This window comes from Lissotriton vulgaris, chromosome 10 (genome assembly GCF_964263255.1).
Source record: "Lissotriton vulgaris chromosome 10, aLisVul1.2, whole genome shotgun sequence".
Lineage (NCBI taxonomy): Eukaryota > Metazoa > Chordata > Amphibia > Caudata > Salamandridae > Lissotriton > Lissotriton vulgaris.
In genome coordinates this window covers 288,117,265-288,145,191 of record NC_141698.1, presented here as the reverse complement: position 1 = coordinate 288,145,191, position 27,927 = coordinate 288,117,265, and the positions used below count along the sequence as shown (strand labels likewise).

At 47.0% G+C, this 27,927-nt stretch overlaps 1 protein-coding gene across 2 annotated transcripts in view; it reads right to left on the bottom strand.

Moving 5' to 3' along the window:
• LOC147685146 (uncharacterized) overlaps positions 1-27,927 on the bottom strand; it is a 693,800-nt gene that overhangs the window by 608,193 nt on the left and 57,680 nt on the right. For both annotated transcript variants that reach the window (XM_086941067.1, XM_086941068.1), the window contains exons 2-3: positions 15,290-15,416; positions 13,849-13,950 (exon numbers count right to left, since the gene is read on the bottom strand). In XM_086941067.1, coding sequence (XP_086797193.1) covers positions 13,849-13,950; positions 15,290-15,416 — 229 coding nt within the window. The remainder of the gene's footprint in view (positions 1-13,848; positions 13,951-15,289; positions 15,417-27,927) is intronic.

The window sequence follows — 27,927 nt, the reverse complement described above, 5'->3', positions numbered from 1 at the left end:
GTCCTCGGAAGCTTGTTTCCGGTTCAGGGAAGACATGGCTTTGCAGTTCGGGCTGGACTGTTCCCATGAGGCACAGGGTCAAACTGATTTGCATATAGCCATGTCTGAACTGGGGTGGCAGAGTGTGCTAAAGAACGGTGATGGATTAAACCCAGATCTTTTGATTGGGTGAGAGTGTTTGATTGATTCAGATGCTCTGTCCATCACCACCCCCTTTTGTACCACTCATGGGCTGGGGCAGCTATCTGGTAGAGGTGGAGATCAGAAGACTTTGGTCTCCGGCAGAGACCGGGATCTATATCAACCTGTTGGAGCTTCAGGTGATTCACTTGGCATTAGAAGCTTTTCTTTATTTGATAGAGAGACGGATGATGCAGGTTTCCATGGACAACACCGTAAAGTGGTGCTACAGCAATCGGGGGAGGGGGGAGTGTGGTAGGGGACTCTGTGTCAAGAGGCCCTGCGCCTCTGGACATATCTGGAACATCAGGGCATTTCCCTGGTGCATTAACACCGGACAGGCTCGCTGACAACCAGAGCGGACTACCTCAGCTGCCGATGTATAGTGTATTTCGAATGGCAACCGCATCCGCAAACAGTTCAAGGTCTTTTAGCAATTGGGAGCACCTTGGGTAGATCTGTTCACCACCACCACCGCGAAGGTTTTCTGTGCTGGAGTTTCCAAGGCGACTCTCGCTTGGAGGCGCTTTTAGTCTTGATTGGAGCTGTGGCCTCCTGTATAACTTTCCGTCAAAACCACTCCTGACCAGAGTTGTCAAAGAGATCAGTAACAACTGGGTCCAAGTCTTCCCTGTGGCTCCCGGTACAGGCGATCTGGTACCCTGAGCTGTTGCGCATAACCATCGGTCCTCCAGATAGGCAGCCTCTTCGGGAGGATCTTGTGTGGCAGCAACAGGGCAAGGGTCTGCACCCAAACCTGCGCACCCTCCACCTGCATGAGTGGAAATTGAGCAGCGACAGTTGACAGCGTTCGACCTTCCATCCGAAGTCAGTCATGTTATTCTGGCAGCCAAGCATCACTCCAGCAAGTTGGTAAAGGCCTGCCGTTGGGAAAAATGTGTGTCATGGTGTGCTTCCCACAACATTCCCACAACATTGAAACCCTTTATGCATCTTTATCCAAGGTTCTTTTGTTTGCCATATCTTTCGCCCAGCAGGGCTCCGCAATTGGCACTTTCTGCATTCCTGCGGTCGCCTGAGCAGCTTTCTCTTTTCAAATCCTCTGTTGTAGCCAGGTTCATTAAAGGTCTGCAGCACGTCACCCCATGCCATTTATCATGCCTCACCGGGACATCAACCTTGTTCTCACTTTCCTGATGTGTGCACGATTTGAACACTTGCATAAGTGCCATCTTCTGCTGCTGCACATTAAAACTGCCTTTTTAGAGGCCATTACATCGACCAGATGGGTCACTGATTTGCAGGCCCTCTCTGTGCATCAACCCTACACCTTCCATTACCCAAACAAACATGCATCTTTCCTTCTAAAGGTGTCACTTTCATTCATGTAGGCTAGAGCATTACCTTGCCTACCCTCTCCAATGAACTGCATGCCCGCTCTGTACACCCACCTTATACCACCTTTTACCAAGAAATCTGGTTTCAAGATGGTTCTTAGAAATCATGCCTCCTTCCTTTCGAAGGTTGTGCACACCCTTTCAGGCAGGCCAAAACATCACCTTGCCTACCTTCTTTGCTCTGCCTCACCCTTCCAAAGAAGAGGCTCCACCATCTGTACCCCAAAAAAAGCACTGTTGTTCTACCTTGACTGAACAATAGAGTTTGATTGAGGAACACTTCGTGGGCTATTCTGGAGCCAAAAATGGGCAAGGTTGTGCAGTAGCGGGCCATCTCATGATGGATCGACCTGTGCATTAAGATCTGCTACCCATTGGCCAAGAAACAGCCCCCTGAGGGTTTGCAGGCTCCCTACACCGGGCGAAAACTGCGACCACTATGTTAGCGTGTGGTGTTACTGTACATCTGTCAGGTGGCGAAATGGGCATCACTGGACATGTTCCCAAAACATCAGTGCCTTGACAGTTTGGTCGTCGTAACGGGCACTTTGCCTGTTCGGTCCTGCAGGACATTTTGGTCTAATTGGATTCACAGACCCACCTCCGGGGAAGGTAATTCTAAGGTAAGGGATCTGTGGCTAAAATTGTCTATCAGATGAAAAAGTGACTTACCTTTGGTACACCTAATCTGGTAGAGACTACACCTAATGTGGAAGAGACTACGCCTAATTTGGTAGAGAATATCTAGCCGCAGATTCCTTACCAACCCTCCCATCCTCCCAGCTCTGTGAATGAGTTAAGCTGCAACGGACTAACTTTTCAGGGCCATAGTCTTTTCTACACAGGTGGTCAGTGCGCATTGTGGCTCCATGCTCTAAGAGTGGAAAGTCACAAAAGTAACGGTTGTAAATACGACAAAATGGCACCTATATAGGCATCTCATATTGGTCTTCAAGTGCAGCAGAAGTGAAGCCAAACGACATCCCCTACCAACATGCAGGGGTACTGCTCGAAAATCCAGTCGGATGCCTGGGGATATTCTTAAGTAAGGACTCTGCAGCTAGATAGCCTCTACCAGTTCAAGCGTTACCAAAAGGTAAGTAACTTGTTTCTTAGGTCATTTAACTTCCCTATGTGTCCATCTGACAGACTCTGAAAAAACTTATTAGGATTTTTAAAACAGGGTGTCTCAGAATCAATCAACCAATATCCCTTTTCACCAAGATCACACACTTTAATCTCCTTTTAGCCGATTTAAATTCTGGCAAATTTTCTGCAATGCAGTCTAATCTCAGTGGTAGGCTCAGACTTTTTACATTTTCTAGTGAAGTAGTCATCCTGCAAACTCTCCCCTCATTGCATATCACTGTACCCTCAGAGCCAGTCACTGTACCACCTCTAAAGTCAGCTTTACTTCCAAACTGTAACACTGCTGGAAAGCCAAAATCAAGAGTCTACTCCAGTTTTAAAAAGTACCTAAAGGTCGGTTTTTGCCAATAATGCTTCTGCAGCTCATCCAGGCAGCCTTTCAGCTAGATGGTGCTTTATTTCATGGTCCAGAAGCATTACCAAGACAGTTCATCAACAAATGTTCTTGTCCTGTACTCTACACATTAGCATGCTGGTGTTTCCTTGGTTCACCATGGCTGCCCTAACGAGACATTACATTTTATTGAACATCTCTTTATAGGCAGTTTTATCATATAAAGACAAAGAAAAAAAGCCTTACACCTTGAAAACATCAAGGTTTCAGCATTACATTATGCTGACAGAGGTTACCACCCATAATATTATAGCTGTTTCACATTTCTGTTACAGTAGTAGGGCCATCAAAGGGCATAAAGGAGCCTAGGGAAGGGGCGTGGCCAAGGACCGAACATGGCGGACGTGATCTAACGAGGCTCCGTCCATAACCACCAACACTAGCTCAATATCCTTTATCCCCCCCCCCCCCCCAATTGCCACGATACACCCCCCGGTCCCGGGAGGTGGTGCGGACCCCCGACGCCGATCGGCGGCTGAGGACGACTGCAGACGGTTGCCTACGGGCGGTGATTTGGGAGCGGCCTGGCCCTCGTGGTGGAGCAGCGGATTGGCGTGAGGAGGCGGCCGGAGCCGACTAGGGCTGCTGCGGGTGCGACCTGGGCTGCTGAGGGGCGGTGAGCCGGAACACGCCAGCGGAAGACCCACGGGAGGGATACATAACAGTGACCTGCCGAACCCCCGGAACGCCCGAAACCAGCAAGGGCGCTGCCTGTGAGGACTGCCATTACGCCCTGTCTGCCTGGTGAGGAAGCGGCGCTGACCGCGTTTGATCACGGCCTGAGCGCGCCTGCCCCCGCCGCGCTCGGCGGACCCCCTGAGGACGCTGCCGCGACTGACCTTCCCCGAGTGCCGCTACCCGGAGGGGCTGCGCGGGACATTGATGGTGGCGGGCCGGACGGAGGGTCCCCCCCCTCCCCCTCCCCGGCACTGCGAGGACCCTGCCAGTTGAATCGGGCCGCCAGACAGAAGGTACAGTGCACGGAGCGGCAGCGGGATAATAGGCACCCCACTGCGCATTTAGCCTTTGAGTGGCCCCTTACCCCCCCTTCACTGGCGTAATAACGGCGAGAGATACCAGCTTATGAGAGAGCTGTGTGGGCCGCCATTCCCGAACTTTTTTAACCGTGACTGCTGGGACCTGGGGGGGGGGGCTGGTGAGGCCTCCTGCACACGCTGGACGCGGCAGGACGACGATGGGTGACCTCTCCCTGGCGGCTGTACGTGGGGGACACCGGCATATCACTCGACTGGGACTCACTCGCCGCTGGCCCAGACCAGTAGCACTGGGGACGCATCCAACGCGCAATATGGGCAGGAACAGGGCCAAGGCGCAGGACCATGGAGCTGGAGCTGATCTTCAGTCCACGGGTTCGGAGGACCCGCTGGCGTCCTCGAACGTGGAGATGATTCCCCCGACGGGCAACACCTCACAAGATACGAAACTGGACCTTATACTAGTTGAAATCAAGGCGTCCAGGGAGGCGCTAGAATCCCGAATGGACAACATGGCAACAAGCCACTCACTGCTCATGGCGGACCATACGAAGCTGGCGGAGAAAGTCAAGGAGCACAAAATAGCCCTAGACGACCTCATACCACAACAAACATCCCATTCTACGAAACTCGAGCAAATGGACAAGCAGATCAAAATGATATGGGACAAGCTGGATGATGCGGAAGGGCAGGCCCGCCGCAATAACGTGCGCATACTGGGTATTCCAGAGAAAAGCGAAGGGAAGGACCCCACCCAATTCGTAGAGGATTGGCTAAAGAAGATAGTGGATCCCCAAGACCTCACGCCACTATATAGTGTGGAGAGAGCGCACCGGATGCCGGCGAGGCCGCCTACACTAGGAGCGTCGCCGCGCCCCTTAATTGCCCGCCTGCTACACTACAAAGACCGTGACTCGGTCCCGAGGGCCGCAAGAGAGAAAGCCCCATTGCGCTTTGAGGACAAGACTATTTCGGTGTATCCAGATTTCACCCCGGCGGTGCAGAGGGCCCGCTCGACGTTCCTGGGAGTTAAGCGCATGCTGCGGGACAGGGATCTGAAGTACGCACTGCTGTTTCCGGCACGACTCAAGGTGCTTTACAACAATAGGTCCTACTTTTTCGAATCACCGGAGGAAGCGGCGGAATGGATTGAGGTGACACTGACGCCCCCGAACTCGCAGGACACCCTTGGGGAGGATCACGGTGAGGGATCATCGCGCCGGGGAGGCCGACACCAGCAGGGAGCGACCAAGGATCACACGCACCGACACGCGGACTCTGGGGGACCGTCATCGGCCAGGACCGAGGGGCTGGGGCAACTGACATCGGCCGCCTTGGCTGAACACGACGCCCGGGACCCTGCCGCCTCAGCCAGCCGCTCTGCCACCCACACGGAGGTGTCGGGGTCTGCTGATAGCCTGCAGCTGTTTCCCAAGATCACGGCACAAGAAGCACATGACCTGTGACTGTGGCTGGGCGACAAGCCGGATGGTAACGTATGAACTATCTGCAAGGCGATCGGGGGGGGAGAGGGGGCCTTCTTTGCTCTTGGTGAGATGGAGTGCTGCCAACAGACTCTGGACTGGTGTAAGAGGCCCCAGACCCCCACCATATAGACATGTTTAACTGTAAGGCATGCCCACGTTGGGCTATACTGTTTGGATCCCGAAAGGTTTTGTTCGGGGACCTGGGAGTTACGGGGTCGTTTCTTGTACGGGCATGAGACTTATGGTTGTTTAATTATACCTGCTCCATGGTGCGGAATCCACGGCTACACCTGCTGCCGCTAGGGATGGGGACCCTTAATGACTATAGATTGTGCACTTGGAATGTTCGTGGCATGGGGTCGGTCCACAAAAGACATAGAATCTTAGCTCAACTGAATCCCAGGAAGGTCAATATTGCCTGCCTTCAGGAAACCCATTTAACGACCTCAGAAAGTGGGAAACTGCTTAAAAAGTGGAAGGGTCAATTGTTCGCCACCTCTTACTCAGCCTTCTCGAGAGGGGCAGCTGTGTGGCTGAGGAATTCGGTCCCCTTCAAACTGGTGGAACTGAGGGCGGATACGAATGGCAGATATGTATTTGTCCATGGGTTGTTGGATGGTTGCCCTGTTGTGCTGGGAAGTGTATATGCACCGAACTCGAACCAATCAGCGTTCCTGGTGACGCTTGGCGGAGTGCTGGCTGATTGGGCTGATTTTCCCTGGTTGCTGGGAGGGGATTTTAATGCTGTGCTGGATGTATCAATGGATAGATCGCACCCACCATTACAGGCCACGGAAAGTAGGAAACAGGCTGAGGCGCTAGCGCAGTGGGCAGAGGGTTGGCAATTAACGGATGCTTGGCGTGGCAAACACATATTGGACAGGGAATATACATTCTATTCACCACCACACAAGTTGCACACCAGAATAGATCATGTATTCTGCACCACGCCACTCTTAGGGTCGATTTTAATGGCGGAACACATGGGAAAAACTTTCTCAGACCACAACCCGGTGGAAGTCACTTTTCATTGGGGTAGGATCCCAACTCCCATACCAACCTGGCGCCTTAACCCAGACCTATTAGAGGACACGACTTTCCGCGCATCACTAGAGATGGCCATTGTAACTTACTTTGACATAAACGGTGGGTCAGCGAGCGCCCGCCAGGTGGAGTGCATAGCGATTGAACACTGGAGGCGGGCTGTGAAATACGCGTCTCCCACATCAACTTACGCCCCTACGATACCACTACTAGGGTTACCAGCTGGGCTGCGAACACTATCAAACCACATGCTTACAGATTGGCACGACTTGGGAGTGACACAGGTGGGGGATTTCTTTAATGGTGGCAAGATGATGACTTTTGAGGACTTTCGCATTACACACCACTCACCTAGGAGGTCGTTCTTGCTACACGCAGGTGTGAAAGGTTACATAGTACAGGCATGGGCCCCTGACGGGACGGAGCCACCCACGAACCCACTAATCACGATGCAGTATCTCATGGGGACTGGCAGCCACCTGACCAGGTGGATAACGCATGGTATAAGAGAGGGCAGGGCCGTCTCACTGCAACCATTACGAGATAAGTGGGAACACGACATTGGGAGAACGCTCAGAGATAAAGAATGGAACAGGATCTTGAAATACCCCAAAAAGGTATCGAGGAACCAGAAGTTTAAATTCATACAGCTCATGCATCGAGCATATCTGACGCCTCACCGCCTGCACACTATGTTCCCAGACACTCCTAATACATGCCCAAGGTGTGGGGGGGGAGGATGCCTGACTTGTTCACATGCTATGGGCTTGCCCTAAGCTGGGGTACTACTGGACCTCAGTACAGTCTGATTTAGCTAGACTAGTCCCTTCCAAACCATACAACACATTGGAATATACCCTCCTGGGACTGGGCCCTGTGGAGCGGAGAAGGAGCGTAGGTACACGGTTCACAGACTTAGCCATGATCTTAGCGAAGCGCGCGATCACCATGAGGTGGAAGTCCCCCAAGCCACCTGACCCTGAGATGTGGAGGGCGGAGCTGGTGAGGTGGGGAAAGGCTGAAAGTACGACGTTGCAGCGCGAAGAACGCAGAGGGCTTAGGAAACATCTCATCTCCCTAGATTGGAATGCTTTGCTGGGTTCTTGGAGTCGGGGAACGATTCAGACTCAGAACACACCATAGATTTGGGACACCAGGAATGAGTGTAGTTCCACATCATAGACTGACACTTATGCGGCGCCCGCCAACAGGTAGGACCCATCGCACGAATCTACAGGTGCACGACCTCAGACGGCACTCACACGACAGTGTCTAACCCCACATGCCCCTAGTGCGCATACAACAGGGATACCGTAATACACGCCATATACGCGTGTAGGAATGTCCGACATCACGGGCTGGTATAAAAGTGAATAGGAAGTGCCTGGAGGGGGGAGGGCGAGGGTGGGGGGAGTTTAGTTTGGGTGTTATAGTGACAATGAAAAATGAAAAATGGGTATATCCTGTCAGTGCGACCATATGATGCAAATATGTGACTTGTGTACCGAACTGTTATGCTCTGCTTACTATACCTTCATATATCCTGCTAATAAAGAAATTTTCACAAAAAAAAAAAGGAGCCTAGGGAATATCAGTTCAGAATGTTCAGAAAAAGGACATTCAAAACAGGGGTAAAGAAAACAGTAACATGCACTGAACAAGCATTTGCAATGCAATAGGTCTCGCATTAGGAAAGTGTGAGCTATTGGTATTGTACATGAAACCTTTTTTAATATGTTGGCTTTGAAAATATATAAATGAATAGCATTGTTATTCACAAAGCCAATAGCTTACACTTTCCTAATGCGAGTCCTATTGGCTATGGCAATGCTTATTGGTAGCAAGCAAGGACAGTGCTGTTGTGGGGCTGAGTGATGCGGTGGTGTCCCCGAGTGATGCGGTGGTGTCCCTGAGTGATGCGGTGGGGTCCCCGAGTGATGCGGTGGGGTCCCCGAGTGATGCGGTGGTGTCCCCGAGTGATGCGGTGGGGTCCCCGAGTGATGCGGTGGGGTCCCCGAGTGATGCGGTGGTGTCCCCGAGTGATGCGGTGGGGTCCCCGAGTGATGCGGTGGGGTCCCCGAGTGATGCGGTGGGGTCCCCGAGTGATGCGGTGGGGTCCCCGAGTGATGCGGTGGGGTCCCCGAGTGATGCGGTGGGGTCCCCGAGTGATGCGGTGGGGTCCCCGAGTGATGCGGTGGGGTCCCCGAGTGATGCGGTGGGGTCCCCGAGTGATGCGGTGGGGTCCCCGAGTGATGCGGTGGGGTCCCCGAGTGATGTGGTGGGGTCCCGAATGTTGGACAACCTAGTATGTGCAAGAGCTGAGCCAGAGAGTCCCGTCAAAAAACAGAACTAAGGTCGCAAAGGCGGTGAGCAGGCATGTCTCTCCATGTGCGTTGGATGAGTAGATGGCCCAGTAGCATAGCTAAAGATACTGTATCCCAGTGGATGCAGGAACGTGAAACTCCTGTCGACATTAGTCAAGTCTTAAAGGATTCGTCCTCAAACAGGTCCCCAGGAGTGCAACAGTCCCTCTTTCTCCAATGGCTGAAAGAGTGTGGTCGAAATCCAGATTTCGTACCTCCAAAACTGTTTTTGTATGGATTGCGATATAGTCTCCACTGTCTCACGTGTTTGGAAAGCCACACCAAATCACAGAGGGGCCTACAGGCCACAGCCGAGTCCATATGGAACCAATGCTTGTCACTTTCCCTCACAAAGCACTCTGAGATGTAGCATAGATGCGCTGTCCAGTAATATTCATGGAGGTTGGGCACACCAATCCACCCCCATTTCATGGCAGCATCAATACCGTGTTAGAAAATCAAGGGCCTTTACCCTCTATAGATGAAGATATGTCATATTGGGGGCGCATAATCTCATCTTGAGGGATGGGGTGGGCAGGGTTTGAAAGAGATCGAGGCGTTTAAGCAGGAGAGACCTCTTTACCGCATTTAGACGACCCCGCCATGAAACTGAACTGGCTTTCAGCGGCAAAGCTCTTCCAGCATGGATTTCCAATTTTCCAATATTTCGGGTAGTTGGCCATTGTCCATGTAGTTAAAGTGAGGTTGAGACCCAGGTATTTAATAGAGGGTGAGGCCCAGTGAAAGAGCTTAAGGGACTGTAAAGCCGGTAGGTCAGCAGGAGGGATGGTTAGGTTTAGAGCTTGGGATTTAGACATTGATTTTGAAGCCATTCAACCTCTTCAAATGCACTCAAAGTCCATACTGGTGCCGGAAGAGATAACTTGAGATAGGCATGGGTCTGTATAAGATGGTCTACGAACAAAGATTTTGTTAGTGCGCACCTGAAAGATATGCCCACAATATCTTCAGTTTGTCAAATGGTAACAGCTAAGGGCTCTACAGAGAGGGAAAATAGAAGGGGTGAGAGGTGACAGCCCAGCCAGGTGCCCCTCTTTAGGTAGATGGTTTGGGACAGATCTCCGATCACAAGAATTCTACCACTGGGAGAAATGTAAAAGGTCATTATTCTAATGGTATGAGGCGCAGAGGGAAGGGTCCTTGCCCGGTTTTGGAATTTACATGATCTCCGCAAAATGGCTGTGAAGGTGTTTACCAGCGCTAACAAGTGCTCTTGCAGTGAGGGGAAGAAATTTACAATCGGGACCCAGGGTCTTGCCAAGGGGGAGGCCTTTCAGGGTGCATTGGAGCTCCTTCACTGAAATAAGGGCATCAAGCTACTCAGAGTGCAGTCTGTCAAGTGTGTCCCACATACTGCCTGCACTGTAGCTATCAATGGCATACTGAAGGGCATCTTCGCCATTGCAAAGATTGTGATTGAAGTCATGGAACACCTGTTTTGTCGCTTTCTGAGCTTGTCCAGGTTCCATTCGCAATCAGGAGCCCAAGAATGTGTCAAGAGGGTTTCCACCATATTATTTCCTTCATAATATTTTAAGTACAAGCAAAGGGCACTCTGCTTTGTGCGATTAGCCCATAGCTAGCCCCTTAGCAAAGCCAAGTGCAGTTTACTGAGCCAAGACAAGATGGAATGATCAAGACATACCAGGTCCTTTATGTCAGCTGCTAGTTGGGCTCCAGTGCCCGGGCAATAGATTAGTAGTAATTGCACCTCCAATGGTGGCCTTGAACTCATCCCAGAGTATATGTGCTGAGATGTCGGGTGTGTGTTGAGGTAAAAGTAGTTTGTTTTTGCTTTTAAATGTCCTCAACATCGAACGAACTGAGCAGTATTTGTACAGGAAGGCGACATCGCTAGCATGACCGGGGTGTTTTCCCTATTCAAGACCAAGTCAGTTCTAGTTGTGCGTGGTCTGATATTGAAATATTTGATAGGAGGGTAGTGTCCAGGTCACGCAGTAGGGAGTGAGAAAGAGGTAGCCGATACACAAGTATGACTGGCGAACAAGTGAGAAGAATGAGAAATCCCAGGTGTCTGGATGGTGGTATCGCCATGGATCAACCAGGTCCACATCAGCAATGTCGTGAGAGCAGCAGACATCAGTTCCCTGGAAGGAGGCTGCGCTGCGGTTGAGGTCAGGGTCCCAGACCATATTGAAGTCCCCCCCACCCCCATCACCACATGCCTTTCATCCCTTGACAAGTGGTCTTTAAGCAAGCCCCTGAGATAAGCATCTTGGGCCTGGGTAGAAGATTAGCCGTTTACAAGAGTGAGGGTTTATGAGCTGCTTTGAACCGCTAGTGTCAAGAAACGACCCTCCCCATTCCGAATCACCCCCAAAACCTTAGAGCAGAAGGTAGCCTTACAAAGAATCACAACTCCAGCTGTCTTGGTGGAGGAATATGCCTAGTGGCATTTGAGGTACATAGGACGTACCATGCGGGGAGTGTAGTGTCGGGGGTGGGTTTCTTGCAGAAAAATAACATCAGCGTTCTGCTGGAGGAAATATCGCCATACCGGTTTTCTCGTGTTTAGTGTGTTGAGCCCTCGCACATTGACAATGAGAGTTAAACACTGGAGACAGAGGTCATGAGGGAGGAAAATGGGATGTGCAATGGGGCAAATGTGTAGATGGTGTTAAGGGAACGGCCAGGGACAATAAAAGTGGAAGGGAGCAGGGAGAGACAATAGGCAAACCCCAGTTGACCCACAGTCCTTGTGGAAAACAGGAAGCAATCAAATGAGGGGGGCAGGTTGCCTATAGTAAGAGAAAGGGGTGTATGGCATGTGTGATGGGTTATGTATGGGGGGGAATGTTTCCCAGGGGTGCCATACAACCTCGAGAAAGAAAATGCATGTTAATGTGAACAAGAGGCAAAGACCAACCAGGCCAAGACAATTGACCCAGAACTTGGTAGAGCCAATGAAAGACTGTCACCCATACAGGGGATTTCACCACTCCCCAAAGGTCTGGATCAGTGGGACGGGTCCACAGCAACTACAAGCTCAAGGCAATCCAGACCTCAGGGCCTACGACTGTCAGGGCCAGAAGTAGGTAAACGCTTAGAAGGTCCCAAGGGCGAGACCTCTAGGCTATGCCAATGCTAGTTATTTTGTGTGGACCTCCTTAATGAATTGCATGCATCATTTATGGTCTGTGAGTATAATTTGCAGATGATTAATACTCCTCTCTGAGAGGCTACTCGACCACACTACCCCCTAGAAGAGCACACTGGAATTGCTACAGCAAGCCCATGTCCACTCATAAGGGACAATCTGGACTCTCTACATGGTATGCCTCTTTTTGGTATACCATATAAAGAGCCAACTTCCTACATCTACCTAGTAGATACCACTTTTTATAATTTGTACAGAATGTTTTAAAAAAACTATATCGTAATAACAAATGTTTTGACTGAAATGTGTTGCTCAGAAGAGAACTAAATCAAATAAATAAAAACTTGAAAAAATAACTAGTAGATACCTCTCCCTTTGTTCTTACACTAGGATTACACCTGTGCCCACCTTTAGCCTTGGAGTTCTTCACTAATGTACCTCCATCACTACAGGTGAAGGGCGATATACAACCTTTTCCTTAATTTAAAAAAAACTTACTAGAGAACCACAGATCCCTGAATAGGATGCAGAACATGGCACCTTGCTGCTGTCATACTAATGCTCTCTCTTCAACTCGTATTGCCAGTGGTATTTATGTGTCATGGTTTCCCCCTTGTTCTACTTTTCAATCTATACGTTAAGATAATTAAATACCTATTGTATAACCTCTGCTTCTCTTCAACAACAACAGATTAATATGCTTGAATTCCTCTTCATGATAATTCAGACAATCTTGCACCAATTTGATGGGTCTACTCTGGACAGTCTCTGGTATGTCTTTATATTTCATATGATATGGATTCTCGTAGCGCTACAGAGCATGAATTGAACCGCTTTACTCTTTTTCTGATCAAGTCCATGTTAGGAAAGATAGAATAAGGCATACTGGTGTAACAAGTGTACGTTACTTAAGGAAGACAAGAGCATTTCAGTATTTAACTGATCAGATCAGATCAGAGGAAAACATTACCTAAAAGTACGGAGAAAGTGCAATCTTCATACCAAATGGTAAAGCATACTTTCAATGTCAATGTCAATGTCAATGGTATTTATAGAGCGCAAACAATCATCCCCAATGGGATAGCACGGCGCTGTCCTGACAGTAGTGAGTAGTTAACAGATAGCAGAGTAAGGATTGTATTTAGTCAGATTTTGGAAAAATAAATGTTTTTAATTGCTTCCTGAAGGACAAATAACATTCTGTTAGTCTGAGTTCCTGCGGTAGCTTGTTCCAGTGGTTTGGTGCCAGGTGGGAGAACGCCCGTCCACCCATCCTAGCTGTTTTCACACGAGTGTTGCTTGCTCTAGCAGCCGTACAGGAACGCAGGTTCCTCGTGGGAGCATAGAATCTGATTTTATTTTTTAGGATGCGAGGGCCCGTGTTGTGCAATGCTTTATGCGTTATGCACATTAGCTTGAAGATAGCTCTCTGTCTCATTGGTAGCCAGTGAAGCTCACGCAGGCAGCTTCTGGCTGGGTCGTACTTTCTTTTATTGCAAACACACACACAATCAACAATCAACACACACTCCGCAGCATTTATTTGCTTTGTGCCTCGCCCTTTAAAAAGAAAAACTGTGCCACAAGGAAATAAGCACATCATGTCAAGAAATAGAAACGCCACAGTATGTAGGTGGCACTCATGACAAACTTAAGTTTTAATCAGTCGAGGTTTAGTTCAGCTCCAGGCAGTGCTGCCTGCTTACACAATCTATATGCGCCACTTGAAGCTCACTCACCTAGTTTGTGATAGTTTTCTCTGGAAGTGCACTGTCCTCCGATCCAGGGCTCCTCACCCTTTTCAATCCTCCGCATAATATCGGGCTTGACCATTGCATAGCCTGTTTATGTAGAAAGCACAAGACTGAAATACTCCCATTTAAAACATCCACGGACAAACCATCAAAACACCTAGCCACTGATATACAAGAGGTTAGCACTGAAATCTACAAATAATCAATAGTTGCACCTTTGGTTCTTATTGACATCTCTTCTTGTAAATGCAAAAGTAAAGTAATGAAATGCTTCACATGATATCCCAAAGGACACCAGGTGTGGGACACCCTACTGTTCATACACAAGCTGTGCTTTTGAATGTTGTAGTGGCCCTAGCATGGAACGATGCAAAGCTTTGTGTGACTGCGGTCAGTGGATGCTCAGTCCTTACGTATTAGCATGGCTCCTGAAAGAGGAGCAATAAATTAAGCACAAGTAGGTAAAAAAAGCCAATCTCACCAAGGCAGCTTTAGGGAAGTAAAGATATTGGATAAGACCTAAAGAAGGCATCTCTTGCTTGCATTCATTTACTTTGGGTCAAAGGGTAGTCCGTGGAGATGGGAAAGAGCACGTGTGGTGAGGACGATGGAGTCAATTTATAGACAACCTGGTGGAATGCCATCTGGTAGAAGATGCAGCATCCAGAGGACACAAGGAGAAGCAGCATTTATGTTTGGAGTATAGTACACAATCAGTGAGGAGTTGCACTAGGACAGGCACGGCTCCCTTCAATATTCCTGTCATTAGTCAGGAAACCATAAAGATTCTGCAAATGGTTTAATTATATGCCATTTAAACCCTCCCAGGCCAAATTCATTGCATTATTATCTACAATAAGGATTAGGCAGCTTTACATTGCACCAGTCACAGTAGCAGTCCACGCACACACTGCTCAAAGGAACAAGAACAAAATCAATAAAGGAGCCAACAACCACAGTCCGACTTTAGTGGATTGACTCTAGTGTAGACAAAGAAAATAGCTGCTGGCTGAGGCACAAGGTGTAAAGAAAATGTGAGAGCTAGCCTTGCTGTCTAAGTGCCAAAGTTCTAATATCAGTTTAACCCCAGTGAGACTGCTTCGGACTAGGGCCTACGTGTGACGCGAGCCTGTGCTACAAACAGGCCTAGTTTAAGATGAGCGTACAGGGGAAGGGGAAAGGGAAGCATTTCCTGGCAGGTCTGTGCTCCTGAAATATCAGCAGTACCCTAGCAGAGTATGTTCAGTGAGACCAGTCAGACTAGATTTCCTTCTGGCCAACTCTTCCCACGCTCCACTAGCCAATCAGAACTACAGACTTAACAACAGTAGACTTGTCTACTATTAGAATGTTTGGCGGATGGGAGGAAAGAAGCCATTTCAGTGCTTCCTCCAGGAAGAGGGCTGTGCTATAAAGATCTCCTTACCCAGTGAAATCATGGAATCGTAATTTTCCTTCATGACATCTGTGTATAGCTCCTTCTGCAAGTCGGACAGGTCGCTCCACTCCTCCTCCGAGAAATACACCGCCACGTCATCAAAGGCCATGGACACCTGGACGGAAGGGGGTTCAGAATGTGGAGAAGTCTGAATTACTAAGAGACAATAGGGACAGATGAGAACAGCAGAACACAACCTAGTTTAAAGCAAAAACCAACACAGAGTATTCGGGCAATTATCGGAGTTGACCTTTATAGGACCCTTTCTATAATCAATCTACCTGCCGAGTGCCCACTCCCACCCGTCGGTGCAGTCATTTGAAATGTCACATCTATCAGTCTCTCAGACAAACAGCTTCTTGGCACCTTATTAACAAGCAAAACTACAAGAAAACTGTATTAATTAGAAAAAATAGCACTATAGGAATATATGGCAAAACATATAGCTGAATGAGAGCGACGAAACATTAACAGTAGAAGGAGGAGCAGATGATCCAAAATAACAAAACACCCTGAGGGAAGCCGCAGAATTCTCTTACATATAAAACCTACTGCATGAATATATTTATAAAAAGGTTACAAACTCTGATGCTTTGCCAAAACTATTGACAATGTATGTCCCACAATGTCGCAACATGGGTGGGCACCGGGCGGTACCTCAGCAAGTAGCTCGGAAAAAGCGCCTCTCATTTCCAGTTATTTAGTGTGAGCAGGATGGCGAACACTGTAGGGTCAGACCTTCTGAGATTGATCAGTGATCACCAACGTTTGTGGAGCTCACACCAAATTTTCATATTTTGTGTTCTAGGGAGATGCACCAATTACGACGCCTTGGTAGGTCCAGCACAGGGCCTGCTTGGGAGCACAGCATAGAGTACAATAAACAGCATCTATTTTTAAGGTGAACTCCGTGAACATCTCATCGAAGATCTGTTTTTTCCTCTCTATGGGTCGTTTTCTCATGACCTTTGTGGGAGCCACCCCCACCATTCACAAGGGCAACAAGCATTTGCAATGCAATAGGTCTCGCATTTGGTCATGAGCTCAAAATGTCCACGGACTCGACAATTCTCGCCTCGGTGCCTACTCGAATCATGGGTTCACACTCTGCAACTCTGGGCAATAGTTTGCTTAATCTCCACTACTGCCCCACCGCGATGGGATGCCTGGCTTTCACCTTGGGGACGCCCAGTAGGGGTTATCTCGCTGGGAAAAGCCAGGACGGGTTCCAAAAGCAAGCGCCTTGAGACCTTACGGTGAAAGGGCGCTATATAAGAACGTATGATTTACGATTTATTTATTTATTTGGGAGAGTTTAAGCTATTGGCATTGTAAATGACAATGCCTTTTATTTATCGGTTTTGATAATTAACATAAATAAAAGGCATAGTCATTTACAATGCCAATAGCTGAAATTCTTGTAAATACTAGCCTCATTTCAATTCAAAGAAGCGCCTGCCACTGTCTCGGGCTGCTTGAAAAGTGAAAGTGCGCATGGCGTGCTGTATTTTGAAGGAAAGCATGTCATGCCTGCAGTAGGAGAAACTCATTAGGAAAATTGCCTTACAGACTAAATATGATGTACAGTGTAACAACCGAAGTAAAAGGGCCAGTCCTCACGAGAGGTTACAAATGAAGATAAGACAATACTAAGGAGGGGCTATCAAGCCTATTAACAAATCAAAAGCCAGCATTTATAAAGGACAATGACACAAGCGAATGACAAATATGGGCAGAGTGGGCGGGGCGCTGCCCAGGCTCGACCTAAAAATGCTCTGCCCCACTGACACTCATGTGGGCCTACTAAGAGTGTGCAGAGAACAGCTGAAGCTGTGAAGAGGAAATAAAAATACGGGAGGTTGAGAGATAATGCAGGTTGGGATATGCACAGGAGATTTCCCACTTGCTACTTCTCCAGCCTCTATCTTGCATTCTGGTTTTAGAAATCATAGGCAGATGATATAATTTTAAACCGGTCCATGGTATACTGTGCTCCTCTCTGTAACTGACACCATCATAATGTTGCAGGACAAGGGGAGCTCTGTGATTCTGGTGCTGTTGGACTTGTTTGCAGCTTTCGACACGATATCACACGGAATCTTGCTCAGTCATCCGGAGGAGGTGGGGGTTAGGGACACGGCCCTGTCCTGGATGAGGAGCTTTCTATGTGGCCGCTCGCAGAGTGTTAGCATGGGCTCTTTTCGTTCGGCACCTGTGGAGCTCACCAAAGGGGTTCCACAGGGTTCGTGTTTAAGTCCCACTCTTTTCAACGTCTATGTGGCCCCTCTGGCTGACCTCATGAGATCTTATGGATTTATTCCTGCGTCGTATGCTGACGACACTCAGCTGCTCTTCCCTTTCCAGACATGGACTGTGGCAGTTAAACAGTCGTTTTCAGAGGGTATGAGGGCTGTCTCTCAATGGATGGCCTTGAATTTCCTGCAATGTAGGGAAAACAGAGGTTATGCTCTTTGGGGAGGCCCCTTTGCTGTGGTCTCCGGACTGGTGGCCATTAGATCTCGGACCCGTTCCCAGCCCTAAGCAGGTAGTGAAAAACCTGGGTGTCCAGCTGGACCAAGGGCTGTCTCTCAAGGAGCATGTTAATCAAACAGCTGGGTCTTATTTTCATGTAATTAGATTACTCAGAAGAGTGTTTCCGTTATTGCCAGACTCTTCTAGAAAGACCCTTGTTCAGGCCTTAGTGCTTAACCGCCTGGACTACTGTAATGGGTTATTAATATCAGCAAACAACAGCTTGCTAAGTAGACTCCAGGTGGTTCAAAACACTGCCGCAAGGCTAGTTTTAAATGCCCCGCCTAGAACTCCCTCACGCCCCCTACTTGAAAAGCTTCATTGGCTACCAATTCGTCAACGGGTTAAGTTCAAAACTTGCTGTATCATCCACAAGGGTATACACGGCTTGGCCCCCCGTATCTGGTGGAGAAGTTTGTCTCCTACAATCCCATACGTGCCCTCCGCTCCAGTAACCAATCTCTTCTACAAATTCCCCCTGTCAGAAGGGCAAGACTGGGCGGAAGGGCTCTTTCATTCTTGGGCCCCTGCAACAAACTGCCTTCTACCCTTAGGCTCTGCACTAATCATTTAGCCTTTAGGAAACTGTTAAAGACTTTTCTGTTTCAAATATAGCACCTTTCTAGATCTTAAGAGCTCTGTCTTTCTTACCTGTAGGGCAAATTGAGCGCAGAGATACTACTTTGGGAGTCGATTCTAGCGCTATACAATCCAATAAATAAATAAATAAATGTGCAGTCAGCGGCTTAGCACCTGTTAAATTGGCCTCTAAGGATGCAAAGCGTGTGTCCAAGAGATAAAAGCAAGTGCTAAACTGGTGCAGTGAGCTCCAGTGAGGAGGGGCCATGGGAGGCTGGACACATTGCAATGACATGGGCAGCGAACAATGTTCCGAGTAGCTGGCGATACACAGAGCAAGTCTGTATTAAGCTTTTATAAACCATAACCATAGATAGCGGTTCACTGTACAGGTTGTGTGGCGGGGAAGCTAGAACGCTATAGAGTTGGCTCTTACAATCCTAGGGGGGAAAAATCAGCTTAGGCAGGTCGACAGAAGCAACTATCGAGTTGCTCCTTGAACGAATGGGTTTTAAGCTCAAGGGAAGGCAGGGGGTGTGCTGCCCTAGCAGAAGTGGTTCCAGAGCAGAGAACAACACTGCGGCCTGCTCGATTTCTTGTAGGCTCTCTAACATACAGTCCAGGAATAAGAGAAAAACATTTCCTGAAACTGTGTGCCGTAACTTATTGCAGTGACCAAGTATCTCCTCCCGACCGAACTGCATTATCTACTGTAATGAGCGATATGGTAAGTGCTGGAGTGGAGTGCAGAGACTATGTCTTTATGCATGTGTGCTTGACTCTGCCTGGCACTTATTAGCAGGACCTACAGCAAATCATCATGCTAATACTTGCTGTAGGAGCCACTTCACAATACAGGGTTGCCGGAAAGCAGACCCATCTCTAAAGTTGAGATATCCTTGTAATTTAAATGTAAACTTTTTTTTTATCAGCTGCCCAGGTGTTTGTCTCCAGTGCTCAATTTGTAAGGGTGGCAGGCTCCAGCACTCCTGTTTGGGTATTGGGACTTCACCAGACCCGCCCAGTGCAAGAGAAAGCCAAAACAGTGAAAACAAGGAATGATGAGAAAGACAGGAAAACTTGTGACAAAGAAATTAAACCAAACTTGCAAGAGATAGATAAGAGACAGAAGGTGATGGAAGAAAGATGCATGCGGTACAGCTAAGGAGGCTACATATTCTTTGTATTCAGAAAACCTGGTATTCTGCAGGGCCGGATATCAGCTCCTTAAAACTGTGGGCCCCTGCACAAATTAGGCACTATCTGTTTCTCTCTCTCTCTCTCCCTCAACAACGGGCATACTGTTTCACATTGCAAGAAATTGCATGAACATTAAAGAAGTGTGGCGATTACTTGGGAAAACTACAACATTTCATTCTAATTGGGACTTTTAGGATTTGTTTTCAGGCACAAATGCAGTAAAATTGATCTGGAGAGAACTTTTCAAGAATGTACCGTTGTGCCTAAGAGTGGAGTAGAGGTTCGGGCTGGACTGTTCCCATTGGGCGCAGGGTCAAGACTGATTTGCATATGGCTGGGTCCAAACTGGAATGGAGAGGATATAAAATAATGGATTTAGGCCCAGATCTCTGTACTGGGGTGAATGTATGACATTGTTCTGCATTCTGTCCATCAATTGTTCTTTTTGCATTTGTCATCCCTGAGTGGGACGGGTATGCCCAGACGTGGGTCCCGTGCTCTCCAGGCAACTGGAGTAAAGCTATCCTGCCGGATGAGGGCTGAAAGCCCGACATCGGTCTTAGGATGCCTGTTTCCAGTCCAGGGAGGATGTGGCCTGGCAGTTCAGGCTAGACTGTTCTCATTGGGCGTAGGGTCAAGACTGATTTGCATAAGGCTGGGTCCAAACTGGAATCGCATGGTGAGCAAAATAACGACAGAATTAGGCGCAGATCTCTGTACTGGGGTGAATGTATGACATTGTTCTGCATTCTGTCCATCAATTGTTCTTTTTGTAGATGGTTTGGAATACTGCCTTACAAACGAGGTGTTCCCTGCCACTTTATTGCACATAACTTATTCCACATGAGAAGTCAGTTTTCACGCAAAAAAAGTAAAAAGGAAATAATAGGCGAGGCAATTTGCATTTACTGAAAATAGTGATGTTACATAAAAGGCAATCAGTGGTATCACGGTAAGGCAATTAATTGTAAAGGAGTTAAGGTTATCAATCCTTGATTATGATGAGCATTTGTCTTTGTGAAGACAATAAATGAAGACTTGGGCTCTTCTAGAGTTTTCCTGGGACATAGACCACCTCCACAAAGCGGTGTTGAATTAGCTATTCTGACACCCAAGCACTATCCGCCTTGCACTGCATGTGACCTCGCACTGCATCAGGAATAAAGGAATTGCTTCATTGTAGGACTAGGAGTAACCAGATTATAGATAGGAAAGGTGGGTTATGTCAAAAAGCCTCAAAGTATAGTACAAACCCTATATGTAGGGCATTACACCAACCCCCAAGTCAAACTTAATTAATTTTAATTTTATTGACCGTAAAAAGGTTGCAAATTTGGTTATGTTGGGACTTAGTCCTATGGCCAGTTGGTTATGTGTAGTATCCTAAAAACTACAAATAAGTGTCCTGCTACCTACCTCAATCTATTTACAACATTATGCATACGACTAGCAGCTGGTATTCCATTCACTTGCCTACTTAGCAAGCAGTGGCCAGTTTTAGCCAGCAAACCATGGTTGTCTGCCAACTCAGATGGCCATACAACCATACTCCTATCAGGTATTTTTAACATGTCACTCATCACTAAGGCAGCTTTGTGATGCACTGTGGACATCCTGCAAGATGAGAAAGACTTACTTTAAACTAGGTTGTTATTTAAGTGCAAAAAAGAAGCGGATTCTGTTTGTGGAAATGTAAAGGACTCACTAAATGCTGTAAATCAAAACACAGGGTATCAGATCGACCCAACCTTCTGCCAAGGTGAGCAACGGTCCCAGCAATTTGACGGATATAGCCAACGTTTCGGAGACGTATTTCTGCATTATGCTCCACTGTGAAAGCTTAAACAATGCCCAGGCTTAGCGATTTAAGATTTCTGCTGAAATCCAAATGTTCATTTCGTTGGGATTGTATTGGCTGTGATCAATTTGAATTTTAAATCATCAATCCTACTGGAGTTGTGTTTATCAATAAATAAGACAAATGCTGCGTTTTGTTATCAGTAAGTAAGTGTTCGGCTACGTGAGACATCTGACTGTCACACCCCAAGCTCACACATCATGCCTTTCCAGATACTCATCATCTTTTTTAAATATTGCATTTTATTCTTTCAATTTCAGGATCCTCAAAATGAATGATAAATCGTGTTTGGTGAACAGTCTAGTTTTGCCCAGAGATGTGCGCCTTTGATTGCAGGTTTAATAAAATGTGGAGAATTATTAAACAGGCCACATAGCTATATGCACACCTGCGGACTCAGACAGTACCAGCGTGCTTCACACAAGTTTGCCTCCGACAGATAACACATTAAGAGGTCTTCAAACTGGGGGGCGCCTTAAGGGATCTCATAGGGGAGCCAGCCTCTTGCCAAGAGGGCAGTGTTAAAAACATTAGCAGTAGTAAGTCACTTTGTAATGGGCCATCATTAACAACCATAGTCATGTACATCTTGACTGGATTGTGTAACAAGCATTTGCAATGCAATAGGTCTCGCAGTTACCAGAGTTTCAACTTTTGGTATTGTAAATAACTATTCCTTTTATTTATGTTAAAAAAAAAAGGTATTATTATTTGAAATGTCAATAGCTGAAACTCTGGTAACTGCGAGACCTATTGCATTTTTCCCCGAAGATAAATCATCTCATTTATATTGAAACACTAAAGATAGAATGCAACTGACCATGGTTTTCGTATACAGGAAGTGATGGCGCTCAGCTAGTTAACGTTGGTGTGTCGTACATAAAATAATTAGGTATGGTGATAACAGGGAAGGGGAGACCCTAATAACCCCTCAATTTGTGTAGATCCTACCACAAGTACAGGTAGCAACAGTCCCATGCACACATACAATATAAAGAAAACAATGTAGAAGTGATTTTGATAACAACTGGAACAACAAGCATTTGCAATGCAATAGGTCTCGCATTAGGAAAGTTTGAGCTATTGGTATTGTAAATGACATTTTTTATTTATGTGTTGGTTTTGAAAATAGCTAAATTAATAGCTTTGTCATTTACGCCAATGGTTTTAACTTTCGCAAATGTGACACCTATAGCATTTGTAATGCAATATGTGTTGTATTTACGTGACTTAGATGTATTGATATTACAAATAATGGCTTTTAATTTTTTTTAAATAATTAATACTTAAATAAAAGTTATTTAATTTATGGCAATAGCTTAAACTTTTATAAATACCTTTTGTGATGATACTGTTCAGTGTATTTTATTGTGATGGAAATCCAAGTACAGAAGGGAAATATTAACATCTTTTTTGAGGCATTTGTAATAAAGCTTGAAACTTTGAGAGAACATATTTGAACTAGCTGTTGTTGAATGGTTGCACAGAGTGATGCTGTGGCGTTCAGTGGTGCTGAGTGATGCTGTGGCGTTCAGTGGTGCTGAGTGATGCTGTGGCGTTCAGTGGTGCTGAGTGATGCTGTGGCGTTCAGTGGTGCTGAGTGATGCAGTGGCGTTCAGTGGTGCTGAGTGATGCTGTGGCGTTCAGTGGCGCTGAGTGATGCTGTGGTGTTCAGTGGTGCGGAGTGATGCTGTGGTGTTCAGTGGTGCGGAGTGATGCTGTGGCGTTCAGTGGTGCTGAGTGATGCTGTGGTATTCAGTGGTGCTGTGGCGTTGAGTGATGCTGTGGCAATGTCAAATGTAGCAAGGCGAGAGCTGGAGGGGCCAGAAACTAGAAACATTTGAAGCTAACGAGGATGGCAGAGAGCTGATGAAAGGGACGCTTGTGGATGCCTGCCACTGGTGGATGTCTGATGTTTGTGGATGTCTGGTGCCTGACGCTTGTGGGTGCCTGACGCTTGTGTATGCCTGACGCTTATGTATGTCTGATGCTTTGGGTTGCCTGAGGTGGTGGGGGGGGGGGGGTCTGTCTGTCTGTCTGTCTGTCTGCCTATAAAGCGTGCCCTGACGGCTGTATGTATCTGCCTGGTGGAAGCGTGCACTGACTGCTAGTAATGTGAGTGCATGAATTAGCTGAATGGTTATACATTTGCAGTCAGACTTAAGATTTTTTACAAATAAAAATCACTCCGCACAAATGTATGTGGGTGACCATATTTAAAAGTTAGCCTATGGGGAAAAGTTCATTTCATGTAAAGACCCACAGAATCTTGTAAAGGCTGATGAACTGCAGAGGCTGAGCTAATTTCAAGAGAGAGCAGAGCTGTCTGCGGGCAGGAAGGAGGGTGCAAGCAAAGCAAAAAGCATTGGCTTAGCCATTGGGCCTGACCATGACAAACAGATGCCATTTTCATCTCATTATAAGCATATACACCAAACATAACAAGCACTGGCGTTACCAATAGGTCTCGCAGTAGGAAAGTTTGAGCTATTGGTTTTCTAAATGACATTTTATTTTTTTGTTTTGTGATTTACAATGCCCATACTTTTAACTTTTCGCATTAGGAAACTTTGAGCGATTGGTATTGTAAATGACACTTTTTTAATTTATGTGTTGGTTTTGAAAATAGCAAAATTAATAGCTTTGTCAGTTACAATGTCAATAGTTTTAACTTTCCCAAATGTGACACCTATAGCATTTGTAAGGCAATGTGTGTTGTATTTACGTGACTTAGATGTATTGATATTACAAATAACAATGGCTTTTCATTTTGTAAATAATTAATACTTAAATAAAAGTTATTGTAATTTATAATGGCAATAGCTTAAACGTTTGTAAATACATTTTGTGAAGATTATGTTCAGTGTATTTTATTGTGACGAAAATCCAAGAACATTGCATTTGCACCTACACACACATATATGTGTTGTAGCAGTGAGGGTGTGAGGGTGAGTGAGGGTAAGAGGGTTGTGAGGGGGGGGTGAGGATGAGAGGGTGACTGAGGGTGTGAGGGTGAGGGGGTGTGAGGGTGGGTGAGGGTGGGTGAGGGTGTGACCAGTTAGATATGGTTGGTATATGTTAAACATAATGAGGATAAGAAATGGACCGTAGAGCGTTAGATATATATGTTTACGGTATTTGCAAATAGAGGAAAGCGTCCCCACCCCTGCAAGAAATACTGGCAGAATAATGAGCAAGTAAGGGAAAATTAGATTTAGGAACAGCCATACGAGATGTGCCTAGGTTCCCAGACGATCGGTCAAAGACTTCAACTCAGCTTCCATATAAGGTAGCACAGGATAGACGATGTCGGTGATGCAACGTGCGCCCCCCCCCCCCCCTTCGGTATGCATTTGGAGCGGGGGAACGAGGCTTGATCCACCATGTTTGGCTCGGCACCCAGTGGTTAGGAGCAAATCGCGTAATCACCCACGGGACTAACACTAAGGAAGGTGCCCCCGTTCTATAATGCTGCTGATAGGCAGAAGGGAGCCTCAAAGACTTTTACCATGTCCTGAGTGCGACAGGATAGAGTTAAATGAAAAGAGCGTGGGAGAGGTGTGGTGCATGCCCGGATTTGCTGAGTCTAGAGCGCAAGGCTCGCGGTTTAATCCCGACATATGCTGATCTGATGTACTAAAGGTGCCGTCAAATTCAGTGATATCAAAACGGAGGCACAGTAAAATAAAATAATTGCCTAGGAGCGCTCAGGCCGGTCAGGGGTGACAAAGCCGGGACCGCGCAGAGGTTTCTGCATTACATCTACATAAGTCAGCTGGTCTGGTTAGGGCTGTACGTAAAGACATGAAAAGTGAGGGACTGCAAATGGACGGAATGAGGTAAACAAAGAACAAGAGCGGTAGGGAAACTGAAAGTACGGCCGGCCACCGGCCAGCCATGAATAATTAGGGGAGAAGAAGCTGCAGAGCACACGCTGGGAGAAGCCCTTTGATGTGGTGGCGGCCGTGAAAAAATGCAATTAGGAGGGAGGCTGATGCGCGTGCTTGTTTGGTCACGTGATTCACGTGAACTCGAAGAAAACCGCACGAAAAAACCCGTGCTTTCACGAGTATTTTGAGCACTTGAATTCTCGCCATTTCCCATTCCTTCGGAATGAAAAAAGGCGAGACCTAAAAACAAGAAATACAACAAGTAATGGCGTTGTAAATGACAATGTCTTTATCCCCCTGTTGACCCCCGCATACAGACATACATAGAAACCGCACTACATACGGGCACACATGCGTGCACACGCTGAGAAGCACACCCACCCCGTGAGACAGACACACTAATACATAGAGGCACACGGGTGCACCGAAGCGCTTGACCACACACACAGGCACACTGAAGCTTTGGGTCTGAATGGCCCTCTTCAAACCAGGCTGAAGCCTGACTGATTCCCTCCCCGTCCGACCATCATTCTGAAAGTTGATAGGAGGAAAGATTACACAACCCCAACTCAGTCACGCTGTTACAGTTGAGTCAGGTATGTGGCTGACTTTCCCTCACTTTTAGGGATTTAGCAAGCGACCCTGCCCCAGTCAGTCTACTGTTCTGTCTTGAGACTGACTTTACCAGCCTCATAGCGATTGACTGTGCAGCTGTGCCCCAGCCCCGCCAGCCTTTCGGATGCAAGCTGGACAAAAAAAAACCTTCTCCAATCCCTGCCTCACTCAGTGTTGAATCACGTGCCAACAGTTTTCCTCGCTTCCAGCGGCCTACTAGTAAAGTGGCTGATACATGACTGACTCTTTCTCAGTCACACTGGCCCATCAAAGGCGACTTAAATGTGGCTGACTCCGTCCCAGACAGGTCAGCCTCTATGTGGCTGACACTGTTCGGGCCCTGACATCCCTTCCATGTCGCTAAAATGCTTTCTGAGTTTGTAGATGTGAACGAGGGGGACTCTGGGACCCAAGAGGAAGCACCTGGTCCAATGACATAACCAAAACGATGCCAGCCCTTGCAGAATGTGGTGCACCCCCACTCCATGTCTCAGTGATCACGGGCTGAACGTGTGACCCCCTTGTTGGGAGAGGAACCAACTGTGCAGCTTGGCCCTGTGTTAAGCCCCAAACCTGATCGATTCACTCTATGCCCCGATATACCTCTTTAGCGCCACCCAGAGGGTTTCAGTGCGCTTTCTTCTGCAAGAAAGTAATTCTCCTAAAAGTTCAAATTTTTTGCTCACTATTGACACCCACTATCTACCAATTCGGTGGGTTTCAAACCAGACTGAAGCCGGGGCTCGCTCGGAAATGGTTTAGTAAATATGAGGCGAGTTGCCCGGATTAGGGGAGGCACATTGGAGGGGGTGCGAATGTGAAGAGAAGAGGACTCAGTGCAGGTACGAGCGGCGCCAGCCCTATAGGAAGGTGGATGGGATCAGACAAAATGCACATTAACCTACCAGGCAAAACGTGTAAGATGTTCGATCACCTTGAACACTGACTGATCCAAATAATTTTCTTTGCACGCAGCTTTGCTTCTGCGGGCATCTAAAGTTACCTCAGCAGTTTTCTTTTTTTTTTTTATAATCGCATTTAAGCCTAGTTCCCTATGATTTGTTGGCCGGTGTTTTGTCATTTTATTTTAAGCAAAAAATGCTGTTTTTGAAACCGGAATTGCACCTTAAGCATATAACCGTTTACACAATCGAAAGTGTTGCCTTCTTTCGGCAGCAAAGCATAACAAGGAACATGCAGTTGCAGTACACTTAGAAAAACACATAGCACTTGTTTATTCAGTAGTCCTTTGTGGTTCGATACGTAAAAAAATAACATCAATGAACTACGGTCCTCTAGAACAACATGAGCGAAAAAATGCGATCATGGCGTTTGCAGAGTGTATAGTTACAACTAAGAGACAAATACTAACAGCAATGTTCACAACAGGAATCTTGCAAGAGCCTATCCGTTACCAACTTGAAGGCTTTGCACTGACATCAGAGAGGCCTTTAGTGGAACTATTATCAAGAAAGTGAGCGACCCGGAATACCCTTGAGGGCTTGGGTAGTAAGAGTAGAAGGGTAAGGTGCCTTCAAGGGACTTAATTTGATTTATATTTATTTATTTGAATTGTTTTAGAGGAGGACTAGTCAATCGTCCTTGCAGTGAACTAATCAACAATCTATTGTATTTTAAACAAAACCAACATATAACATATAAACAAAGACACAAGGTGTATACGAAAAGTATTTTTTATATCAAGTAGTTCATTAAAAGAAACCAACTTCATATACAGATAAATAAACAAATAGGATTTAGGGCTGTAGGTACACATATAAATAAATTAATAAGTGACTCAACAGAACCTAAAAAACACCTATCCCAAAACACATTGAATCAAACAAAAGAGGGGGATGAGATGTGCTGTCGACGTTTCGGTTTCTTAATAGTCAAGGAAGAGTAGTATTATGAATCACAATATGGAGTGGCTCCATACTGGTGAGACGCTC